Source organism: Medicago sativa, chromosome 6 (assembly GCF_051527215.1).
Source record: "Medicago sativa cultivar Bolivia chromosome 6, Bolivia_mono, whole genome shotgun sequence".
In the NCBI taxonomy this organism is placed as follows: Eukaryota; Viridiplantae; Streptophyta; class Magnoliopsida; order Fabales; family Fabaceae; genus Medicago; species Medicago sativa.
In genome coordinates, this window is record NC_140754.1 from 72,582,742 (window position 1) to 72,608,285 (window position 25,544).

Consider the following 25,544-nt stretch of genomic DNA (forward strand, 5'->3'; position numbering starts at 1 on the left):
TAGGGTGCGTTTGGCCCTACTTTTTTTAGGTCTAAAAGTCACTTTTAGAATAAAGTTGAAAATTAAAACTTTGAAGTTGAAGTTAAAGTTGTTTGGTATTTGTTGTTTTTTTCAACTTAATTAGTACTTTTAAGTTAAAAATTTGTTTGGCAAAATATTTTTAAAAGAGCTTTGAGATTTTATTACAAATTATCATAAATAAAATAAAAGACATTTTTTTATACAAAATTAAATTTTGTAAAGACCTGATTTTTTTTTTTACGAAATGAAAATTTATAAATTATTATGTAAAACAATATCATAAATTAAATTGAAAGAGTTTAAAATATAAAGATGGTAAACAACGACATTACCAAATGAAAATAAATATAAAGTAAAGTTGCTCGAATATTGCATAAATATCAATACAAAATTCTCAACCAAAAGCAAAATACCAAATGCCAAATAACAAAAGTACTAAAGATAAAAGCATAAAGCAAAATCTAAACATAAAGCATGAATGCAAATATAACCAGAAAACCCAACACCAATCTTAACCTAAATATTAGATGGTTTCTTATCAACATAGTTGTATAGAATCCACTCTACCAAATCTTCCTTCGACTCTTTTAAGGTTATTAGTAGGACTCGATTTTGTTCATCTTTAAGCATTTCTAAAGCATAACTAAATTGTTGACCATTCAAAAAAACCATCATCCTTTGCACTTTTCAATAATTTAACGCAATCTGGAATAGAGTACTCTCCATGGACATGAGAGGTGGCCGCAATTTGAGCCTTTTCAACTTCATTATGACCTTCAGCTGCTTCAACTAACCGCTCAAATGTTTTTCTCATAGTTGTTGCTGTCCCAACCTTTGCCTTTCCCTTTGTCACTTTCTCTCCAATATTTGGTGAAACCTTTCTTTTCTTTTTTGGTTGAGTATTTTCCAGAGGGCTAAAGTGGTCACCAATATCAAATTCACTATCATCAGAGTCAATTATTTCTTGTGGCACATTTGTAGTAGTATTTTTGCCATTAGATTCTAATGGCACACCCAAAGCTGGTGTCCATTGGTGTTGACTTGTTGCCACTGCATCCCCATATATGAATTCCAATTCATCACGAAATTCCAAACCTTGATAGCGAAATTTTAAATATTTTACATTCTCCTGCATAACCAATAACAAGAGAAAATATTTAGGAAAACGAAATTCTATATTCAATTTTCACATGATAAAAATTAAATATTTATAATACTCACCCTTATCTTAGCATCCCACCATGAAGCATCAGCATCAATATTTCCTACCTGAGGATTCCATCCCAAACCTGTTTCTTTACCAATTAATTGTTTCCATGTCGTCCAATCATTTCTCAAAGCATCCATTCTATTTTTCAACTGCTTTTGGTTATAATTTTTATCAGCACGTTTATTGAATTCTTCACGTATTTCCTCCCATTTCTTATTCCTAAAAGCAAGACCGGGCTTTCCACATTTACGGATCTCACCCATACATAAGTCAAGTAAAATTTTGGTATCTGATGGAATTTTCCAAGTTGCTTTTACTGAATTTTCATTTTTAGTAGCCATAGCTGCAATATACCTTAATAAAGTTATAAATAATTATGATCAATCTATTTCAAAAAATTGACGATTTCCGATAGAATTTGAAACCAATATACTTCACACAAAATTCAATATGCTATTAATGAAACTAGGCCGCTGACAGCCAACTAAATCCATTAGAATAATGCTACAGGACAAATTAATACTTATTTGATCAATTGGGGCATGCATAACAATCAAATTAAGACTAAAGGACAAAAGCGCAAACTAATAATAATCAGATGCACAAAACGTTAAAAAGCAAGCTAATAATGTTACAGGACAAATTAATACTAATAGAAATTAATACTAAAGTACTAGTTTGATCATGATAAATAAACAAAAGACTATAATAATCAGATCAGATGCACAAATTTTTTTTGACAAGAGATCAGATGCACATATTAAAACACAAGCTATTAAACAAATGGATATAACAATTAGATTTAACAATATTGCTATTATTATTTAAAGATTAAAAGTACAAAAACAGATCACGATTGGCACTAAAAAACAAAAGTACAAATTCAGATAATATGCATAAAGTAAACTAACAAATGAACAAAGGACAAAAAAATTAATCAGATCTGAAAGAATTAAGATAATCAAATATAAAATGATGTATCTGCACTAGATGTGACAGCGGCGGCAGACATCAAAGAATGGATGGAGCAGAAAGTTGGAGCAGAATGTGTATATATAGAATTAGGTTATGTGTTTTGGCGGGTTTAATTGAAAAGGAAAATAAAATTCGCGGGAACTGTGCCAAGAAAAAGCAAAATAAAATAAAATATGGTTTCTGCGGGAATCGATATGTGGGGCAGTGAACAGTAGCCCCGAAAAGTTGTCCAGAAGTTCAATTTTACATCTTATTTTAAAAGTCATTTCTATTTGATTTCTTTCCTTCCAAAAAAAGATACTTCTCTTATTAAAAACTTTATTAAAATTGTGTTTGGCCCTACTTCTTCTTAAAAGTAAAAGAGAAGTGGAAAATAAGCAGGGCCAAACATGCTCTTATACTAGTTTTTGATAAGCTAACTTATGTAGTTCTTAAGTTAATTTTTTTCTCTCAATATCATCCCTGTAATCTTAATTAAAATGTATTCGTTAAATATATCTATTTTATGTTATTTCATATTCATAAGTTAGTTTGACCCTTAATTTTATCAAACACTATAAACTCAATGAACTAACTTATCCGCTAGAAACTCATCCGCTATAAATTAGTTTATATCCGCTATTTTTTACTTCACCGGGTCTATATACGATGCTAAATATGAATTTGATGCGACTAGGCGTCTTAAGTCAATAGTGATTAATGTCCATATATAATATGTATGCCATGTGTTGAAAGTTGGTTAGCTAATGCAAACGTATATATACAAATTAACTAAAAGAACAAGAATTAAAAAGGTTAAGAGTATCAGCAATGGCTAAAAGTAAAACTATATGGTTTAAAAGTGAATGCACCGAAATAACAAGTCCTTATTTTTGCTTTCTCTACTGAACATATTTTGCTGTAAATAAGAGGATCTGCCACTTGATTATCCAAAAAATTGAAAATTTTCGAAATAACTTAAGTCCTTATATTTGTTTAACTCCAAGAACAGGAATTAAAAAGGTTAAAAATATCAGCAATGGCTTAACGTAAAACTATATTGGGTTCAAAGTGATGAGTTTGTTAAGTAATTGTATATGTACGTGATGTAGAATTTCTACATGTCATATAACTATGTACACGTGAGTATTTATAGGATCGTTTTCCACAGGGAGTTGCGTTATATCATAAGCGTTTTCACAATCTTTCACATTAAGGTATCATTTATAAAATGTTTGTTTGTAACACTATATCCATAGATGACAATAAAGTAAAAACGAGAGGGGATCGAACTATTTCGCTTGCGGTATAAGATAACGAGCAAGCATAACAGCAGCAATCTCTCGATCGATTAACAGACTCTAGCTTTATAACCAATATTATTACAATCATTTCTACAATATCCTTCGTGTCCAAAGCGACATCGTTATTTCCAAGTTAGCGTTTAAACATTCGTGTCCAAATTCCTTAAACGATAACAAAGTCGATCGGATAACTTAATCGACCGTGTCCAGCCTGATTAAGTATCCGAAAGCATTAAAATCTTGATTAAAAGTAATTATCAAAGGTTTACAAACTTGTCAAGAGTGATATAACATAAGATAGATTGTTATTCTAGTTCTAGATTCAAGAGTTCGTGTCCAAATCATCTTGAATCTCTTTGAAAGCATTAAAAGCAAGAATAACAACAATATTGAATCATTAAGCTAGAACCTTATATATTAAAAGATCAAAAGATTACATAATAGCTTGATTGTTACCTCAATACTACATAGAAGGTGATAGTTACACATAGACATGTAAACTAATGCAAGGAATGAAGGAAAGATGAAGATTCTATGCCAAGATCCTTGATGTCTCAATGAATCTAGGGTTGAATCTACTCCTTAATCACTTGCTTTGTGTTTCTCTCTTTGAAATAGCTCTAACCTCTCTCTTAAGATGTATAAAAATATCAATGGAATAGTGAATGACCTAAAAGAGAGGTAAGAATGCTATTTATATCTGCCTGTGTTTTTGTACCTACGCTAATAGCGCAGATTACGCTAATAGCGTGGTATGTCGGCCTATAATCTGGCCAATGGTCTTGTGCCACGTTGGCCTTGCCCTGCTTCTACGCTACAGCTACGCTAATGGCGTATCCCTCTGGAGCTTTTACGCTAAAAGCGTAACCCACGCTAATAGCGTGTTTCTTCATGACAGCTACGCTCCAGGTACGCTAATGGCGTAGCTCCCTGTAGCCTATACGCTAATAGCTCAGAATACGCTATTAGAGTACTCTTCAAGAGTGCTCCAGATCCTACGCCCCAGGTACGCTAATGGCGTATCTCTGTGACCTTGGGCATTTCTTCATCACGCTAATAGCGTAGGACACGCTAATAGCGTATGACATTGAACTTTGACGTTTCTTGCTCCTTGCTTGTATTTTCCTGCACAAAAAGGGTAGAATAAGGCTCAAAAGCATAAATGACATATTTACACAATAATTGGAGTTTTCCATAGAGAATCTTGCAAAACAAGTCACTAAAATGCCTAAACTCCTATATGAAATATATCACTTTTAAACACTTATCAAACTCTCCCCAACTTGGCTTTTTGTTTGTCCTCAAACAAATCAATTGAAAAGGAAACTAACAAGGCTTTGGACAAGGTTTTCAACATGGTGTCAAACAATTCAAAACAAAAATAAACAAATGGTGATTCAAATATGATCGCGTGGACAAGCATGAAGTCCTCCGCTACTCTAGGTTCAAACTAAGAATGCGAAAAATGTCCTAAGCACAACTATACATCATAAACTTCAAAACATAAACATATCTATCTATGAACCACACCTAACACACTTCTTTGAAAGTAAATGCAATATTATGATAACAATGAGTGAGGTAATGAACACACATCCAACAATCATGCTAACATCCTATTTAAGTTAGGTGTCCATCCAAATATCGTCTCAGAAAGCATAAAAGCATGGATCAAAAGGTCTTGCAAGGGTTATAACTTGGCCGGGCTACAAAAGAAATGTCATATGTGGGGCAATTGATCAGAAAGCCTATCAAAGAGGAACATTTTTTTGTATCACAACTTGAAATCCATATACTTCCCTACCAAGAATTACAACCTTTGGTGATTAACAATCAAACTTATAACCTTGACAACTTATTCTATTTTTGATTTTTCTCTTTCTTTTTCTTCTGTTTCTTTTCTTTATCAAATGTACAACTTTATCTTTGATTCAATGTTGTCAGGTTATTTTAACAATTTCACCACCAACTTGACATATAATGCCTCCTTTTTCTCCCCAACTTGAATACAACAAAACTCTAATTGAATGTTCCCCTATCCTAAGGCAAGGGACAAAGTACAAAATGGTTAAGGGTTCAACAAAATAAAATTATCAAAGTCCTATAAGATTCAACCATGAACTGGATTTTTGAAAAAATTCAGGCAAATTCAACAAGCATTGTGCTTATGAATATTGACAGTTCATGTTTGAGGACTTGATTCATTTGGCTCAGATTGGGGTATCAGATACTCGCTCTTCTCCCAGGTAGGCTTTATGTGGTCAAGTAGGTTACTCTCAATTCAAAAAGTGCCTTGATCCTTTCCATGCTTTCAAACAATTCAAAATAATTATCAGATTTAACATAACTAAAACAAGTTAGACGGTGATTATCGGTCTCCAGTATATATACAACAGATTGAAGCTACCTCACATTTATGTTAAGTACTAAGTGGTTCAAAAATATTTATGTTTATGAAAAGAATTAAATGATATATATTTTGTGCAAAGTACAAGTTTCAAATTCTTATTAAAAACCTAGAATAACAGGAAACCAATACCTTGGCCTTACGCTTTCTCACAAGTAATATCATTATCACTCACCTGCTTTTGCTCAAACATGGCTCCATGGAGCACTTTAAAATTTATTGTTCATGAGCAATTTTCTTTTGAGAGACACAAACAAGATGTAAACAAAAATTTCATCCAAAGCATAAGTTAAAAACCAAAAAGCTAAGTTATTAAACCAAATATAAAGTAACAAAGTAACAAATCAAGCACTAAAAACCACAGTGCTTGAAGAGTACAAAATACAACCAAATAAACAAATGTTCCAACATGAAATAAAAAACATAGAGTTTGAAAGCAAAAAGAAAAACATCACTAAAAACCCAAGATATCACTGATCATCCTCTCCAGCATCATCCATGTCAAGATCCTGGTACACATCATCACCCACAACTCCAGCATCATCAGGTGTCGCCTCATCATCAACAGCATCAGCCACCCCCACATAAGGACCTGGCCTGCCCTCAGGCCAGTGAACATAGGCCTGGTACTGCTCAGGAGTCATAACCGGGTAATCAGCATTTCCCGGATGCATGTGAGCATTAAAGAGGTCCTGATGAATGCCTTGGTTGCTCCTCCAAACTGCCTCGTTCTGATCCATCAAGAAGCTGTTCTGGTCCCTCACATACTGGTTATGCATCTGCTGCTCCAGCATAAAGGTCTGCAACTCTGAAAAATCAAAAGAACCAGCACCCTCAGATGGGCCACCTTCATCATCAGAGAAATGGTATTGGGCTGCCCTCTGCTCTGATTTCTCCCAGGTGCGAATAGAAGTGTCAGTGATGGCCCCCTCAATATCTTCATCAAAGGGTCCAGTAATGGCCACTCCATTGGCCTTAAGCAATCCCATAATCAATCCCGGGTAGAACAATGTCACCTTCTTAGCACCTGTGGCAACCTTCAAAGCCACAGCTTTCATCTCATTGGCTATGACGCGAGCAATATCAACCGACACTTCTTTTAAAATGCACCAAATGAGTGGTAGAACGGTCTTTGGGGCATCTGAGGTATGGGCTCTAGGAAGGGCATTATGGACAAGAAAACACTAAGCGGGCAGTAGCGGTTATCTCCTTTGTAAGTGCATGCCTAATCTCTCCCTTGTCATTCTTTACAAAGTACCTACCCTTGTTCATGATATCACGCTCAATTTGCTGAAATTTCCAATTTCCTTGAGCGTTTCTCTTAGCATAAGAACATAAGGTGGGCATTGTGGGGTCAGGTGATGGCTCAAGGTTTAAGGCATTTTCGAGGAAATCATTGATTGCATCCCTATCAAATGGGATTTGCTTCCCTCGGACATAAGAAGTCCAAGAGAAAGTCTCAGCAAGGGTGGTGGGCAAGGCATCAGGAACAGCGTTATAGTAGAACTCCTTGATTAGGTCGGTGTTAATCTCAGTTGCGGGCACAAGGAGTTTGGTCCACTTGCGACCAGTGAAAATATGGAGCATATCAACATGCTCACCATCAGGGTTAATGTCAAAAGTTTTCTCATGCTAGGTTTTATATTGTGCCATCTTTTTGAACCTGGCAGAGTGGGCAGGGGTGGGAAAACGGTTAGGATTAACGGATGTGGCTGAGGTGGAGGCACCTTTGCCTCTAGGACGTTTAGTCCCGGTGACTTTTTCAACTTGTTTAGGTGCCATCTGCAACAAAACCAGGAAATACCAACATATTGCATAGAAAATATTAGCACAAAGTAGAATTGGTTATTTAAAAACATCAAAAATTTTGAAAATCTGGGCAAGTCTGAAGAGACACGCTAATAGCGCCTGCCACGCTAATAGCGAAATTTTCTGGAAAAATTTCGCTATTAGCGTAGATTTCGCTATTAACGTAATTCTTCATACCTGCAATTTTCAAATTTTCAAAATCTTTGTTCCTGCAATTTCACAACACCAACCAACAAATTTCAACCCTAGGTTTCATCCTATGTCTCTAAAACACAATAGAATCATGAAAAGGAATCAAAATCACAACATTGGCACACAAATCATTCAAACCCTGTTTTATTAAAAATTTTACAAATGGGTCACAGATCCAAAAGATGAATGTTTGTTGCATGTTGGTTATGATTATTGTTCCTTTTCCAACTATTATCAATGAAGAACAATCTCTATTCACAAATCAAAACTCTAACCCTAACCTAACCATCTCTAATCATGTCAAAACATGGATTTTTTTTTTTAATTTAGAACAAGGAAAGAGAGGAGAAACAAACCTGTTAATCAGTGAGAAGATACAAGTGCAAGACAAGAATTAATGCAAAATGGATGCTTGACTTGAATTGAAAAGTGGGTTTGTGAATTAGGGTTGTATGTGAGAAAGAGAAGTTGTTTTGTGTGTGAGAGTGAGAAAAGGGAAAAGAAACCGTAAAAAGGGAATGAATGAGAAGTTGTGGGAAGTTAAGGGGAGTTAATCCCCTGGGCCCACCAAAAAAAATTTCTCCCACGCTAAACTCACGCTATTAGCGTGGCTCTCTGGAGCTCCCACGCTAATAGCGAAAAATACGCTAATAGCGTGAAGCTTCAGGATCAGTTTTTTCAAAGTTTTTCATTTCTGCTTGTAAATGCTTATGTACTACTACTATACGCAATAAACATAAAAATACTTACAAAACTGGGTGTACCTCCCAGCAAGATCTTGTTTTACGTCATGAGCTTGACGCATTTTGAAGAAATCATGGTTCGCCTAGTGAAATCGTCGACAAACACCGATCAATTTCACCACCGAAATAGGGCTTAAGCCTTTGCCCATAACAGTCCAGTTGGCTTTAGTGATTGGGTCCTCAAGTTCAACAGCTCCGTACGGTTTGACCTCTTTAACCATGAAAGGTCCGGACCACTTAGACTTCAATTTACCCGGAAACAGTCTCAGTCTTGAATTGAAAAGTAATACCATTTGCCCCGGCATGAATTGTCTATTAGTGATCTTCATATCATGATATTTCTTGGTCCTTTCTTTGTTGAGCTTTGAAGATTCATAAGCTTGATTTCTCAATTCTTCAAGCTCATGCATTTGAACTTTTCTTCTTTCACCGGCCTTCTCTTTATCAAAGTTTAGGAACTTCAATGCCCATAATGCTTTATGTTCGAGCTCGACCGGTAAATGACAAGATTTGCCATAGACCATTTGGAAAGGAGTGAGGCCTATAGGAGACTTGTAAGCAGTCATATATGCCCACAAAGCTTCATCAAGTTTAGCCGACCAATCCTTCCGAGATGTAGAGACCGTCTTCTCAAGTATTCGTTTGACCTCTCGGTTGGAAACTTCGGCTTGTCCATTCGTTTGCGGATGATACGGTGATGCTACTTTGTGCTTGACTCCATAATGATCTAGGGCCTTGGCAAGTTGTGCGTTGCAAAAGTGTGACCCTCCATCACTAATAAGAACTCTTGGTGTACCAAACCGGGTGAAAATATTCTTCTTTAGGAACTTCACTACCGTCTTGCTATCGGCTTTAGGCGATGCTACGGCTTCCACCCACTTTGACACATAATCAACAGCGACCAAGATGTACTCATTTGAATATGATGAAGGAAAAGGGCCAACAAAATCTATACCCCAGCAATCAAACACTTCCACTTCAAGGATGATTTGTAAAGGCATCTCATTTCTCTTTGACATTGATCCGGTTCTTTGGCATTCATCACAATGCTTGCAATGTGTATTGGCATCTTTGAAAAGAGTTGGCCAATAGAACCCGGATTGAAGTATCTTTGTGGCGGTTCTCTCCCCGTTGAAGTGACCTCCATAGGGGGAATTGTGACACTGCCATAGGATCTTCTTTGCCTCTTCATCATCCACACACCTACTCAAGAGATTGTCCGCTCCAATATTGAACAAGTAAGGCTCATCCCACACATAGTGGTTAGCATCATGGAGGAACTTCTTGCGTTGTTGCCATTCAAAATCTTCCGGAATGAACCCGGTTGCTTTGTAGTTCACCAAGTCGGCAAACCACGGTCTCATATTGATAGCTAGCAACCGTTCATCTGGAAATTCTTCACGAACCTCCGGTTCATTCTTGGTTACCTCATTGTTTGTCAACCTTGAAAGGTGATCAGCTACAAGATTCTCCGTGCCTTTCTTATCCTTGATCTCTAAGTCAAACTCTTGAAGCAACAACATCCAACGGATGAGCCTTGGCTTTGAGTCGGACTTAGTAAGGAGATACTTGATAGCTGCATGGTCAGTATAAACAACAATTTTGGAACCTACAAGGTAAGAACGAAATTTCTCCATTGCATAAACTATTGCAAGTAACTCTTTTTCAGTTGTGGCATAATTAATTTGTGCCTCATTTAAAACCTTACTTGCATAGTGAATAGCATGAAAAATTTTATCCTTACGTTGACCCAAGACCGTACCAACAGCATAATCACTTGCATCACACATTAATTCAAAATTTAAATTTCAATTAGGAGCAACGATTATTGGTGCAGTGGTCAACCTTTCTTTCAAAGTTTCAAATGCTAAAAGACATTCATTATCAAAAATAAAAGACTTATCTTTGTTGAGCAAGTTGCTCATAGGCTTTGCTATCTTTGAGAAGTCTTTAATGAATCTCCGGTAAAATTCGGCATGACCAAGAAAACTCCGCACACCTTTGACATTTACTGGTGGAGGAAGCTTTCCTATGACATCAACCTTTGCTTAGTCTACCTCGATACCCTTTGCAGAAATCTTATGACCAAGGACAATACCCTCGGTAACCATGAAATAACATTTCTCCCAATTGAGCACCAAGCTAGTTTCAATACACCGTTTCAGCACGGTATCCAAGCTCTTCAAACACATATCAAATGACGACCCGAAAACTGAGAAATCGTCCATGAACACCTCCATGCATTTACCAATAAAGTTGGAGAAGATTGCTTGAACACACCGTTGAAAAGTTGCGGGTGCATTACACAAGCCAAATGACATTCTTCGATAAGCAAAAATACCAAAGGGGCAAGTGAAAGCCGTCTTCTCATGATCATCTGGGTTCACGGCGATTTGATTGTAACCGGAGTAACCATCTAGGAAGCAATAAAAGGATTGACCGGAGAGTCTTTCAAGCATTTGATCCATGAAGGGCAAGGGGAAGTGATCCTTCCTTGTTGCTTGATTGAGTCTTCTATAATCTATACACATCCTCCATCCGGTGACGGTTCTAGTTGGGATCAACTCATCTTTATCATTAGTGATCACCGTCATTCCTCCTTTCTTGGGAACTACTTGAATCGGGCTTACCCAAGCACTATCCGAGATAGGATAGATCATGCCGGCTTCAAGCAACTTCACTACTTCCTTTCTCACCACCTCTTTCATGTTTGGATTTAAGCGGCGTTGTGGTTGTGCTACCGGCTTGTAGTTTTCTTCCATCATAATCTTGTGCATACAATAAGATGGACTTATCCCTTTCAAGTCGGATAATTTCCACCCTATCGCTTCCTTGTTGGCCTTGAGGACCTTTACCAACTTTGTTTCTTCATCGATGGACAAGGAGCTACTAATGATCACCGGTTTTGTACCATCTTTCTCAAGAAAAACATATTTCAAATTAGATGGTAAAACATTTAATTCTACCTTGGTGTCATCAACTTTTGCTTCTTCCTTGGATTCTTCTTTCAAATCTTCAAGTATGGCTTGATTAGGAAGAACCTCCTTCAAGGAATCTAGCTCCTTCAAACACTCTTCAATGTCTCTTGCTTCATCTTCATCAATAGCATTGAGTGTGTCCACCAAAGCACTCTCAAGGAGTGTTCTATTGTGCAATTGCTTCCGAGTAGTCAAGACGACTTCCTCGGTTGCATCCATTTTGAAACATGCACCCTTGTCTTTTGAGTACTTCAAGGCTTCCCGGATGTTGAAAGTAACCTCTTCATCATTTACCTTGACCTTCATGATATTATCATCAAGATCAATCATCATCCGAGCCGTTTGCATGAAATTCCTTCCCATTAAGATAGGCACATCCTCATCTTCTTCGACATCCATAACCACAAAGTCAGCTGGAAAAATAAATTTGTCCACTTTTACAAGAACATCTTCGGCCAATTGCAACATCATCCTAGTCCGCTTTATACAAAGGTCACCAACTCTTTTGGCACCGGACAAAGGCATGAGATTTATGCTTGATCCAAGATCAAGTAGTGCCTTACCTACACGTGTTGTGCCAATAGCTACCGGTAGAGTGACTCTTCCCGGATCTTGCTCTTTCTTAGGCAACGTTCTTTGAATAATAGCACTACAATTGACATCAATTTGGATCGTCTCTTCATCGTTGACTCTTCTTTTCTTGGAAAGGATATCTTTCATGAATTTCGCATAGACCGGCATTTGCTCCAAGGCTTCTGAGAATGGTATATCAATTTGCAACTTCTTGAAGAGTTCAAGAAACCTTGCGTATTTCCGCTCTTTGTCTTTCTTCGATGGAGCATGTGGGTATGGTAAGCGTTGAGCCACCACTTGCTTCTCAACTTCTTGTTTCTTCCCTTTATCTTTCCCCACATCTTTATTCTTCCTCTCCATCTCCTCTTGTTCCACTAGATCTCTTTTTTGATTTTTTTCTTTTTCAACTAATTCTTATTTATTCTTTATATACACTTCCTTCTCTATCTCTACAACATCCTCCTCGAACTTCTCTTTTACCTCCTCATTGACAACTTCATCATCCTTCTCTTTAACAACAATATCTACACCTACCCCTTTACCTACTACTCTACCACTCCTTGTAGCAATAGCTTTTGACTGCTATGCCTTGTGGTGCTCTTTAGGATTTGGTTGAGTGTTAGCGGTGAAAGTTCCCACTTGCGGAGGACCTTGAGCCATTTGTTGTGCTAACTGACCAACTTGCGTCTCAAGGCCTTTGACGGACGCGTCGTTGTTTTTCTGGTTAGCCATGGACATTTGCATGAATTGCTTCAAGGTTTCTTCGGTGCTTTGGGAATTGTTAGGTTGTTGAGGGTTATTTGGTGGTGGAAATTGGTATTGATTATTGAATGGTTGTTGGAATTGAGGGAAAGGTTGTTGGTAGAAGTTTGATGGTGGATATTGATAGTTATTGTTGTACGGTGTTCTCCAAGGTCTTTGTTGGCTTTGGTTGGCCGGATATCTTCCTTGGAAGTTGGAAGTACCCGGATTTTGAGCTTGTTGTGAAGTTCCGGCTTGTTGAGGTTGGTTAGGTCTTTGTTGGTTTCCCACATAATTTACCTCTTCTTCGAAAGAACCGGGTGTGGGACAAAAGCCGGTGGGATGATCTCCCGTGCAAAGCTCACAAGCATTAACCTGAGATGTTCCTCCTTCTTGTTTGAGAGATTCAAGAATTTGTTTTGGCATAGCTCTATTTGTTGAGTGAGAAGCTTATTTTGAGCCAAAACTGCATCGTTTGCTTCTAGTTCAAGGATACCGGCTTTCCTTTGATTAGGATTCCGGTTGTGAGAAGATTTTCTTGTGTTGAGAGCCATTTGGTTAATGATTTTAACCGCATCAGCTGGACTTTTCAAAGCAATAGATCCTCCAGCACTTGCATCTAGCATCGTCTTGGACATGTCTTGAAGCCCTTGACGAAATAGGTAGATTTGCATCTGGCTATCATAACCATGCTTAGGACAGCTCCTAAGCAAAGACTTGTATCGCTCCCAAGCATCACAAAGAGACTCACTTTGACCTTGAGAAAAAGTTGTGAGTGATGTTTTAGCTTCAAGATGCCTATCCTCCGGAAATAACCTCTCTTGAAACATTTTCTCCAATTCAGGCCAATCTTTCATCAAAGAAGTAGGTTGATCTAAGTACCACTCCTTAGCCTTACCAATCAAAGAGTGAGGAAATAATTTGCAAAACATTGGTTCTTCCTCATCTTCCTTCATACCAAGAGTACCGGCGGTAACAGAAATTTGTGAGATGTTTGTAAGGGTCTTCATGATCCATTCCAGTGAATTGATTCTGAGTTATCAAATTTATCAACCCCGATTTCAACTCGACTTGCTTGGCATTTTGATTACCAAGGTTAGCAAGCCTTCTTGGACTAACCCAACTTGGAAGAGCATTCTCATCTTCATTAGCCATGTCTACTTCTGGTTCACTCCTCGGAGATGATAGTGCAGAAGAGTGTGAGGAACCACCAAGTGAAATAGTGTGCACCGAACCGGAAGGAGAAGGAATAAAAAGTAAAGATTCCGGCTGAGCCAGCCTGGATAATCTCCTAGCTTCCTTTTCTTGCTTCCTAAGTAACCTAGCAGTTTTCTCAATCTCAGGATCAAATTGTAGGTCTTCTTTAGCAATGGTACCTCGCATAAACAATGTTCACCAAGACTATACCAGGTGGTTAGCATAAAAAAATAATGAATGACATATGTGTATAAGTATATGCATGAAAGAATTTTGTGCAAAATTTGACTTAACATGACAAAATTGTTCCAATACTTATAATATAAAATACGCTACTCCCCGGCAACGGCGCCATTTTGATGTAGAATTTCTACATGTCATATAACTATGTACACGTGAGTATATATAGGATCGTTTTCCACAGGGAGTTGCGTTATATCATAAGCGTTTTCACAATCTTTCACATTAAGGTATCATTTATAAAATGTTTGTTTGTAACACTATATCCATAGATGACAATAAAGTAAAAACGAGAGGGGATCGAACTATTTCGCTTGCGGTATAAGATAACGAGCAAGCATAACAGCAGCAATCTCTCGATCGATTAACAGACTCTAGCTTTATAACCAATATTATTACAACCATTTCTACAATATCCTTCGTGTCCAAAGCGACATCGTTATTTCCAAGTTAGCGTTTAAACATTCGTGTCCAAATTCCTTAAACGATAACAAAGTCGATCGGATAACTTAATCGACCATGTCCAGCCTGATTAAGTATCCGAAAGCATTAAAATCTTGATTAAAAGTAATTATCAAAGGTTTACAAACTTGTCAAGAGTGATATAACATAAGATAGATTGTTATTCTAGTTCTAGATTCAAGAGTTCGTGTCCAAATCATCTTGAATCTCTTTGAAAGCATTAAAAGCAAGAATAACAACAATATTGAATCATTAAGCTAGAACCTTATATATTAAAAGATCAAAAGATTACACAATAGCTTGATTGTTACCTCAATACTACATAGAAGGTGATAGTTACACATAGACATGTAAACTAATGCAAGGAATGAAGGAAAGATGAAGATTCCATGCCAAGATCCTTGATGTCTCAATGAATCTAGGGTTGAATCTACTCCTTAATCACTTGCTTTGTGTTTCTCTCTTTGAAATAGCTCTAACCTCTCTCTTAAGATGTATAAAAATATCAATGGAATAGTGAATGACCTAAAAGAGAGGTAAGAATGCTATTTATATGTGCCTGTGTTTTTGTACCTACGCTAATAGCGCAGATTACGCTAATAGCGTGGTATGTCGGCCTATAATCTGGCCAATGGGCTTGTGCCACGTTGGCCTTGCCCTGCTTCTACGCTACAGCTACGCTAATGGCGTATCCCTCTGGAGCTTTTACGCTAAAAGCGTAACCCACGCTAATAGCGTGTTTCTTCATGACAGCTACGTTCCAGGTACGCTAATGGCGTAGCTCCCTGTAGCCTGTACGCTAATAGCTCAGAATACGCTATTAGAGTACTCTTCAAGAGTGCTCCAGATCCTACGCCCCAGGTACGCTAATGGCGTATCTCTCTGACCTTGGGCATTTCTTCATCACGCTAATATCGTAGGACACGCTAATAGCGTATGACATTGAACTTTGACGTTTCTTGCTCCTTGCTTGTATTTTCCTGCACAAAAAGGGTAGAATAAGGCTCAAAAGCATAAATGACATATTTACACAATAATTGGAGTTTTCCATAGAGAATCTTGCAAAACAAGTCACTAAAATGCCTAAACTCCTATATGAAATATATCACTTTTAAACACTTATCAGTACGTTACACGTTGGTTACCTTTCGTGCATTTCAGTTATTTTACTATGTATAAATAGTAGTTTTCTACATGGAAAATAGGTCGCAAATCGTTTATAGAATTCTAGCACTCGAAGTACCAGCGTCTAGAGAAAAGAGTCATACAGAATATATGTAATCTAATTTGTCGAACCCCTTTTATATTAATGTAATTTACATTTTATTTAAGTTTATGCGTTTTAAACTTTGTCTTTTGCCTTTACTTGCATTTTTTCTGACGAAAGACACCATGAATACATCTTGTTCATAAAGCAACTTATGAATCTGATGAATGCTCACTCACTTTCTGCAAAAACTCTGCACAACATTTCCTAGGATTTCTGGTTTGATCCTACTTGTAATAACAAAAACCAATCCATACCAAAAACACTGGTATACAGCCTGAAAGCCCTGTTAAATATGGCCAATTTTATACTATAGGTCAAATCTTATTTTGAACTAAACTTTGCAAGATTCATGTCTGATCTAATTAAAAATGTAAGTCCTAAGTCTGAACATATTAAAAATTGTGTATAACATGTTAGCCTATTTAGTGTCTGTTTGATTCTATGGTGATAAAAAATAAATTGAGTGCAACATGATTAATATTTGGATACCGTAACTTTAGTGATTTTCAGAAATTAATGTTGTTGATAAACTCTTTTTTCCTTCGTATTAACTTTTCCTATCATCCTGAATTTTGGCCGTTACTTGTATCCAATAACTTCTACCAAATTGTACTTTAATTCTCATTTTTTTAATTTAAGATATAGTGACTGGTAGCGTACTACAAATGATAAATGGAAAAGAGTAATGATATTTTGACATCCATTTGATGACAACTTTGTTGACAACCTTGTTTTTCTCACTTCTTATTGCTCAAAAACAATGGAGAGAGAAAAAGGAAGAGAGAGGATAACAATATCATGTGAGTATGAGAGAGAAAGTTGTCCAAAAGTTGTCAAAAAGTGGTTGTCAAAGTATCATTTCTCAATGGAAAATTAGGTGTAGTCAATATAGTTGAAATGTCTTTCTAAAAAAAAAAAACGTATAGTTGGAATGCCTCTCTTACTATGTGTGCAATATATGTTTTTAATATCTGAGGACATTTTTGAATATAATTTTTTGCAAATGATAAATAGTAAGATTTTACTTGTATCCCAATGTGATGCCTTTGCACTTTAATATATTATTTTCTTTTAAAAAAAACCACATATAATAGAAAAACATGTTTACAATAAAAACATGTATATAGTCCCACATATAAGATTAGCAGCACCCTGTAATTTGTTTTCAGGTAACAGGTTCCACATCGAAAATGTGTAAACAATACAATTATAGATCCCATGAATATCCTAGACGATTTAAAGAAAGGCTAAGTTTAACTAATGTTTCTGCCACTCAGTTTGCCTCTCTGTAAATATTGTTCCACATGATAGTGCCTTCGTCGTTATAGATCCTATGAATATCCTGGACGAGTTGAACTGACTGGTTCTCCTTTGGACACCAATCTTTAATCCGTTTGATAGCAATTAAGAAGTCCAATTCAACCCAAATGAGCCTAATTGAGAAGGAAAAGACAACCTTGAAATTACCTTCAGTATCGTGCACGACACCAGCACAGCCAGCAACTCCTCTGTCGATTGCAACAGCAAGAGACACAAGGTTGGCCGTTCCTTCTAATATTGTTTGCTCAAATTACAAAGCACAAACAAACTAATCAAGTATCCATATTGCTATAGACTGATTCCAAAGCCCTGTGACATCTGACATTCTTCATTGATAATCACTCAATAATCTTGTGGATCAGTTTTCGATTCACTAAACCAAACACAAATATAGGAACTTGTAGAAAAGTCAAATGATATTATTGGTCATTATTAGAATATATTATGCCATCATTAGTCATGATAAGACATTATTTGTCATTATGTTTATTGTTCCACATGATAGTGCCTTCGTCGTTATAGATCCTATGAATATCCTGGACGAGTTGAACTGACTGGTGTTCCTTTGGACAGCAAACTTTAATCAGTTTGATAGCAATTAAGGAGTTCAATTTAACCCAAATAAGCCTAATTGAGAAGGAAAAGACAACCTTGAAATTACCTTCATATCGTGTACGACACCACCACAGCCAGCAACTCCTCTGTCGATTGCAACAGCAAGAGACACAAGCAGGTTGGCCGTTCCTTCTAATATTGTTTGCTCAAATTACAAAGCACAAACAAACTAATCAAGTATCCATATTGCTATAGACTCATTCCAAAGCCCTGTGAAAAGTCAAAGACAATAGTATTCCAATATTAGAAGGAACGGCCAGTATAGACTGAATCAAATAAATTCTGATAAACAAGAGACTAAAAGAAAGATCAAAGACATCATTAAATAATTGCAATTCCAATGAGACTACAACTATGTTGACAGCTGACTTTCCATTGTTTGGTATCATCAGCAAGGATAGACCAGAAGCTGATCAACCTGTCCAAGTAATACAGGAATAGAATATTACATTGTTATTATGAATTGTGCTTTCTTTGTTTCTGCGGTTTCCGATTAGATAAATGATTCTGGTAAATACATTCTAAGCAGCAATATTAGTGGTAGATTAGATTGAACATGTTTTATATTAGTACCTATTCAATATTCTGCAACCTTATCAATATACTCTGTAGGAGCTATAGTTACCTGCATTTGATATTGTGTTCTATGATGGGAAGGGTCTCCCATGAAAAGCATGTTGTTTTTTCTGTTCGTCTTTCATACAAGATATACAACTTGGATTATAGAAAACATATCATTGAAGAATACATGCGAGTCTCCTAGTTTGTTCCAATCATCCACTACAAGAAAAACTGCATTTTGCGACCTTTAAAAACGCTGATTGCGACTGTTAGAAGGGTCGCAAATGTACATTTGCGACTGTTCCCCAACAGTCACATTTGTTGGGGTCGCAACTGTCATTTGCGACCCTTCGTGGAACAGCCGCTCCAACAGCCGCAAAGGTGCTGCGACAGTTGCTAACAGTCGCAAATGAGGAGATTTATATGGAATTTAAGGACTTGCGACATTTGCTAACAGTCGCAAATGTCTAATTAAAAATTTATTTTATTATGGCTGCGACTGTTTGAACAGCCGCAAATGTATATATATTTTTTTTAAAAATCACAAATGCGACTGTTTGAACAGCCACAAATGTTTTTTTTTTTTTAAATCACAAATTTATTTTTGAACAGCCCTGATTCAGAATTTTTTTTCTCTACAATTTGAAGACAATCTCAAAATATATTACTTAAGACTTAAAATGCAAAATATACATAATTCAAGAGTAAGAAGTTTGATCCATACATCAACTTAACTAAAACAAAAAATATATAGTACCAAGTTTAAACATTCAAAAAACCGAAACACTAGTGACTGGACAAGTTGACTATTCTCGGTGAGCTCTTTCTTAATATGATTCTCCAAAAGTTGAGGAAACACATAAGAGAAAAAAGTACTCAGTAAAAAGTTAAGAGAGCAATCATGTGAAAAGTCGAACATTGACAATTCAATTCACCCATGCCTGATCATTGAAACAAGCGTCTGCACTACCGGACACCAAAAGTGATATATGAGCAGAACTAGACGTGGATATATCACAGCGCATGGTCACCACGCCGCGTGAGAATGTTGCTTCTTGGAGAGGAGGTGGTGGAGCACTACAAAATTTACGACAGTTACAGAAATTAACAAACAGAATAACATTGTAGGTAAAAGACAGAAAGAATATGTAAGTCTTGCACTGAATAAAACATCGGAAAACACGAGTATGAACTCTCAAAACCACCAACACTCCGTTCAATGATTTAAGGAAATACCATTGCACTTTTCAGCACATACACATCTTGATTTTGTATCATAGCTTCTTTAGGTTTGTTAATAGTGAAACCTGATCCCAATTAGGAACAAACATAATGGTGAAACTAGTTTTGAACTAATCCATGCATATGCCTTAAGTAATACATTGATTACATTGTCTCCAAATGGTGAAAAATGCGATAATACTAAACTATTTTCAGATAAAACTATCTTCAAAGTTGAATTTAATTTGATGATTCTAATAAGCATGTAGAGTTTCACCACAAACTAACCTATAACAATTACTACAGTTGTGTAACGCCATGCATATGAAGTTATCTGAAAAGTTGCAATTTTATACAGAGCATCCAAAAAGCAGTAACGGATAAACCAAGAAAAGCAAGCAACCGTGTGAAACAAACTTACTTCAGTACATAGGAGAGCATTGAGTCCATCCTCTAATGACTCCAATAAGCACGCATCCTTTTAAGAGAAAAGAGAGATGAAATAAATCAGTTTATAACAGGTAGGCCACATTGTAAGAAGAACTATTACAAATAACAAACTGCTTGAAAACTAATTAACCAAAGTATCCAAGCCTACCACTGTGGGAAATCCACCCTCAAGAAACAACACCCTCAAGAATATTATCAAGTGATGCTACAAAAATATTTAGAAATAAAGAATAAGGATATTATATATGTAAGTAAATTTAGAAATAAAGAATAATGATATTATCAAGTGCATGCACAATCACACATTATTTAATACACTTGCCATCTTGAATCTTGGAAAACTTATAAAACCTTTTGGCGAAAACAGAGAAATTGAACTATGTATGCTGGGGAATATAAAATCAGTCATTCATAAAACCTATTGTCTAAAACAGAGAAGCTGGACTATGTATGCCGAGGAATATAAAATCAGGCATTCATAAAACTTCGCTTTAGGTCCACTCAGGCAGTTGATTTAGGTCCAGTCGGGATCGATTATAGATACTATCAACAGTCATAGCAGTTATACAAAGACAAGTGTGAGGACTCTTGCAGATATCAACTTCTAATTCCACAAAATGTTAGGTTTTGGGGGTTTTGGGGGTTAGGTTTTGTGAAAAGCACAATGCAATATCATATGTGACATAATATAACATACACACAAAATCAAATTCCACAAACTAACATAACAAGAACCATTCTGCATAAACAGAAGCTGCTAACTGAAAAACAGATAAGTTTATTGTAACAGACCAGCAAAAAAACAGGAGAATTGCACAAAACAATAAAAAGAAAATCAAAGATGTTTGCACCAATTAGTAACCATAAGGGGTATTATTAACAATTGATTTCTGTCGAATATGACTGGACTAGAGTATAAACTAACTACTTGTATGGACATAATTTAGGAGTTGTTCATATCATCGCACAATATTTTCAAAATACTATTAGTTAACTGACTATTTCACAGAAAATCGTACATGTAAAGTCCTAATGAGGCATTGGAATTGTCGTAGTTTGCAGAAAAAGAATACATCATGATTAGAAGTAACATTCACATGAGATAATCCCTATTTGTCTTGGCATGAAGAATTAACATTAACATATTCATGAAGTAATGAAAAGCGAAGAGAAGTTGATGAGTACAAATAACTTGAATTTATAGATTCTTAAGACAAACAGAGAGGGAGAGGGTTCCAGAAACTATACAAGTCAAAGTGAACAATATACTATGTTCAACTTGCTGGATTCATAAATTAACAATATTTTACCCTAAACTCAAAAGTCTTGGAATCTTGGCGGTGGTCCTTCATTAGTATGGTCCTTCATTAGTATACCTCTCGGTAAAATCATCATATTGCTCTGATAAGTCTTCTCCAAGCCTATCAGATGGCTGGCCAGTAACAATTTTGTAACCACATAAACTATTGGTGGCATTAGGAACCTACAAAAGAACCAAGTTCGATTATGTGCTGCATATAAGTGGCTCGCAACAGTTTGATATTTTTTTACTGGTCTAAAAAAGGTTTACCTTGTGAGCTAGATGATGAAATGTGTACAACAAGCACTCAACATATGTAAAATTCATCTCTTCTCCGATATTCTTCCAAGTCATGTATTTCTGAAAAGAGCAAAGCACACAGCTTATAGCAAGTAAAAACAAAATTCATATATTTTGGTGATCAATCGATTCAAATGAACTTGTAGGATTATATCAATGCAAATCCAATATTTTGGTGATTGAACATTGATCCACTCAACAATATAACGCTGCAATGATGAGCAGGAATGGAGCCAAAATTTGATGAATAAATTATAGCTCAATATACAAGATAGACTCTCGCGCCTTAATAGCATTCACTCCATAAAAAGAATGAAGGTATATCCACAACAAAATACCACTTTAGCTAGATGACAATGTTCTCGGAACATCCAAATAACAGCATAAACTAGAACAAAGTAAACAATAAATTGATCTTGATATACTTGAGGAAACTGGCTTGCTTGATTGTTGACCTAGTGACACTCCTATGGATCCCAAAGCTACTACTAGGTCAAGGGGAGCCATTGAACGACCCTGGTCAATATCGACGTCTAGTTGGAAAACTTAATTACCTCAAAGTGATCAGGCCGGACATTACTTTTGCTGTCAGTGTGGTTAGTCAATTTCTAAATGCTCCATGTGATGACCATTGGAACACTGATTCACATTCTTAACTATATAAAGGTAACACCCAAGCAAGCAATTTAAAAGTTAAAATCCTGAGAAATGGTTTTCTTACACATCTGTGCTTATCAAACTGTCAAAAGCAGATATAAACGCCTGGCACAAATCTACAAGAGCACTGGCCCCTTCTCCTCTGTCTCCAGCAATGTTGTCATTTGTATTTCTTTCTGACAATATTGACAATTGAGCCTGAAAACCAGTAAAAATCCATTGAGCCTGAAAACCAGTAAAAATCCATTCTAATTTCTAAAAATGGAACTAATTTTAGAAGTACCTCATACAGTTTTTGATGAGTAATAACAGAAAAATAAAAGATAGAAATGGACATTCATTGTACTAATGTAGATCTCGGACCTATATCAAAGTGATTACAGTGTCTGGTGTGTAGAAAATGGAAATAAAGGAATACAGAGCAAGAAAGAAAATATCCTAGGCACTTATTGAGTTCCTAGTCAATCCCATAACTGTATGTATGTCATTTAAATAAAAATAAAAATTGTGCACTGATTTGTTGACTAAAGACAGTTACCTGAAAACCATGAGCCAAAAGCAACTGAACTACATCTGCACCAATTTTCTTTATTATGCTCTTAGTTCCAGTGTTATTTGAAAAGCATTTCAAAGCCCCATCAAATGTTGTATCTTCAGAAACACCATTTGATCGACGAATGCGAGCAGAAGGCTGCAAATTTTGTACAAAACAAAGGTCATAAGATTATCAAAAGCCAGTGTCCTAGTACCAAATAGAGTCTCCCTTTCAGAACGAAGAAAATATATTTTTAAAGAAAGTATGACAAATTTCAGTATTACCTTAGTTATGTATTTCCATAGATACTGCACAACTATTTCGAGCTTCCATTTAGGCTCACTGAAGGTCTACATCAGTTCTCATGAAATCAGAAGAAACTATTAGTAACAAGATAACTTCCATAAAATATGAATTAACATGGGAATATTAGAAACATTGACTGATAACAACATGAGTAAAATGTATCAAACCATTCAACATTATATGGCATGCAAATAACAGAAAGAACAGATTTTAAAAGGAAAGTGTATAACAGTAGGAGGGAAAGGGCGGAGAGACAGGTTTCAGGAGTCACCTTAAGAAAACAGGGGATATCATCTTTGATGTAAGCCAGTTCATCCAGAATTATGTCCACCAAAGGTGTTCTGTACAAAATGCACCAAAATACAAGATTGCATAATTCCATTAGAAAGCATCGCATGTAAGGAAACACGGGAATTAAACTGAAAGGAGTGACACTGTAAATTAAATTAAAGAAACAAACTACCTTGGACCATCTGATCTTGAAGTATTGCCTTCAATGTCTGCTTTCTTCTTGGACATATCAAGGGCCATGATCTAAAATCATCCACAATGTAAGCAGACAAAGAAGAGTTGATTGAAGTTTGCGTATTATATATAACAAATAAAATTATTCAGGAACTTACCATCACCAAAAGTTTCTCTATGTCTAAACAATGATTTTCAAGGATATAACAGAACCAAATAAGACTCAAACAACAACCAAGTCTAACATATACCCTTGGGCCATATTAGGAAGCTTAAAATCATCAGTTTATCAAAAATAACATGTCTAATTGAGTTGCTTCTTCAAAAATCCGAAATTAATTATTAAAAAGCTCTAAAAGTATAATTTACCGAAGAGAAAGAAAATGGAACTCACCTAGAAGAAGAAAAATGAAGCAAATGGCCATGAGTACTTTTCCGGCACGGCGGAGATGAACTCCGGCGCGGTTGTCGTCGATAAAGTTGTCCCAATCATAAAAATAAACATAGGGTTTTTGCTGAAAACCTCATGGGGAGGAAGATGGTTGGATTAATTTTTCAAATGGAGGTCGTTGTGGCCGGAAAACAAGAGTAAATGTGATGGTTCAAAAATTCAAACATCTTGGATCTGGAGAATAAATTAATGGGATGTGCAGAGGAAGGAGAGGTGATCACAAAAATGGTATTTTCTTGGCCAAATGAGGTCGAATGTTGAGGTCGTGGTGGCTGGAAGTGTGTTTGGCGGTGGTGAGTTTTAGAAGGGAAGAAGAAGAAGAAGATGGGGTTCCATGTGTGTTTCACGTGAGAGAGAAGGGAATAAATTGGGAAAGAGTGTGAATGTTATATAACTCAAAACCTGCGGCTGTTTGGTAAGGGTCGCAATATTTCTCAAACCTGCGGCGGTTGGGCTTAAGGGTCGCAGGAACTGTCGCAAATGTATACTTTGAGGCAATTTTAAGGTAAAGGTCGCAATTGAAGTGTCGCAAAATGCAGATTTTCTTGTAGTGATCTAGTGGCGGATGCACAAGGGGGGCCAGGGGTGGCCGTGGTCCCCCCCAATTTTTTCAATTTTTTTTCTTCCATACTACAGTACTAGTCTTGTGATATTACATGTTTTTTTAATAGGATCCTATTTTTTATTCAATGCGGTCCCCCCAACCATTCCATTAAGTCCTTGTCAGTGGGACATATTTAAGTACTTTTAATTGAAGTCCTTATTAGTGAGACATATTTAAGTACTTTTAATTGGAGTCTTTATTAGTGTATTGTCATTGAAGTCATTGAGTCCTTAATAAATACTTTTATTAAAAAATTATAAATAAGTGATGTGTATATGTGAGGTTTGTTTAAGGAGTCCCTATTAATGTACTTCTATTCTGGATGCTCTTAGTACTTTCATCTAAAGTAATATATTATATGTGTATTGGGTTTTGTCTTTGTAGGGAAAAAAAACTTTTAGTTTAATCATGTAAGTATAAAAAAATCAACAATAGAATAAAATAAATCAATCAACAATTTTTTTTTTAAGAAGTTAAATTAGTCCACTTAAATTGACAACAGAGATAATCAAAACAGAGATCTTGAAGAGGAGCACACTCGTAAGTCCCAACTCAATACCACCAAACCAATACAAGTGGGTTATTGTTTGAAAATACTAGCTTTGAGTATAACTTAAATTTCTTATATATTAATGCATTTGAAGATTAAGTGTTTCTC

General features: G+C 36.1%; 1 protein-coding gene and 1 pseudogene across 4 annotated transcripts; both read right to left on the reverse strand.

Annotated features, from left to right (window-relative positions):
* Positions 1 to 369: 369 nt before the first annotated feature.
* Positions 370 to 2,598, reverse strand: LOC146916714 (uncharacterized; annotated as a pseudogene). Its single transcript, XR_015014017.1, has 2 exons — positions 1,243 to 2,598; positions 370 to 1,150 (listed from the first exon to the last, which is right to left on the reverse strand). The product of XR_015014017.1 is annotated as an uncharacterized LOC146916714 (transcript).
* Positions 2,599 to 17,220: 14,622 nt separating this feature from the next.
* Positions 17,221 to 24,634, reverse strand: LOC146916715 (negative regulator of systemic acquired resistance SNI1-like). 3 transcript variants are annotated; one of them, XM_085718684.1, is made up of 11 exons: positions 24,226 to 24,634; positions 23,830 to 23,900; positions 23,638 to 23,707; positions 23,345 to 23,410; positions 23,064 to 23,216; positions 22,590 to 22,723; positions 21,839 to 21,928; positions 21,579 to 21,751; positions 20,417 to 20,473; positions 20,240 to 20,296; positions 19,273 to 19,674 (listed from the first exon to the last, which is right to left on the reverse strand). In XM_085718684.1, the coding sequence occupies exons 2-7, from the start codon at positions 23,895 to 23,897 to the stop codon at positions 21,919 to 21,921; spliced, it is 501 nt and encodes a 166-aa protein (XP_085574810.1). In that variant the 5' UTR covers positions 23,898 to 23,900; positions 24,226 to 24,634; the 3' UTR covers positions 19,273 to 19,674; positions 20,240 to 20,296; positions 20,417 to 20,473; positions 21,579 to 21,751; positions 21,839 to 21,918. The 3 variants fall into 3 exon arrangements, 2 of the variants coding, with proteins under 2 accessions (XP_085574810.1, XP_085574811.1); XM_085718685.1 differs by lacking the exon at positions 20,417 to 20,473; XR_015015233.1 differs by lacking the exons at positions 20,417 to 20,473; positions 21,579 to 21,751; positions 21,839 to 21,928; ... (4 more) ...; positions 23,830 to 23,900; positions 24,226 to 24,634 and adding an exon at positions 17,221 to 17,984 and having other exon boundaries at positions 18,083 to 19,674; positions 20,240 to 20,410.
* Positions 24,635 to 25,544: the final 910 nt, after the last annotated feature.

Bases quoted from the DNA above. Each gene is read 5' to 3' on its own strand.
- LOC146916715 (XM_085718685.1), bottom strand. From the start codon at position 23,897: ATGGCCCTTGATATGTCCAAGAAGAAAGCAGACATTGAAGGCAATACT. The intron at 23,411-23,637 runs GTGACTCCTGAA...GAACTGATGTAG, and splicing joins ATATCCCCTGTTTTCTTAAG to ACCTTCAGTGAGCCTAAATG. The intron at 22,724-23,063 runs GTAACTGTCTTT...ACTGGTTTTCAG, and splicing joins TTTTGGCTCATGGTTTTCAG to GCTCAATTGTCAATATTGTC.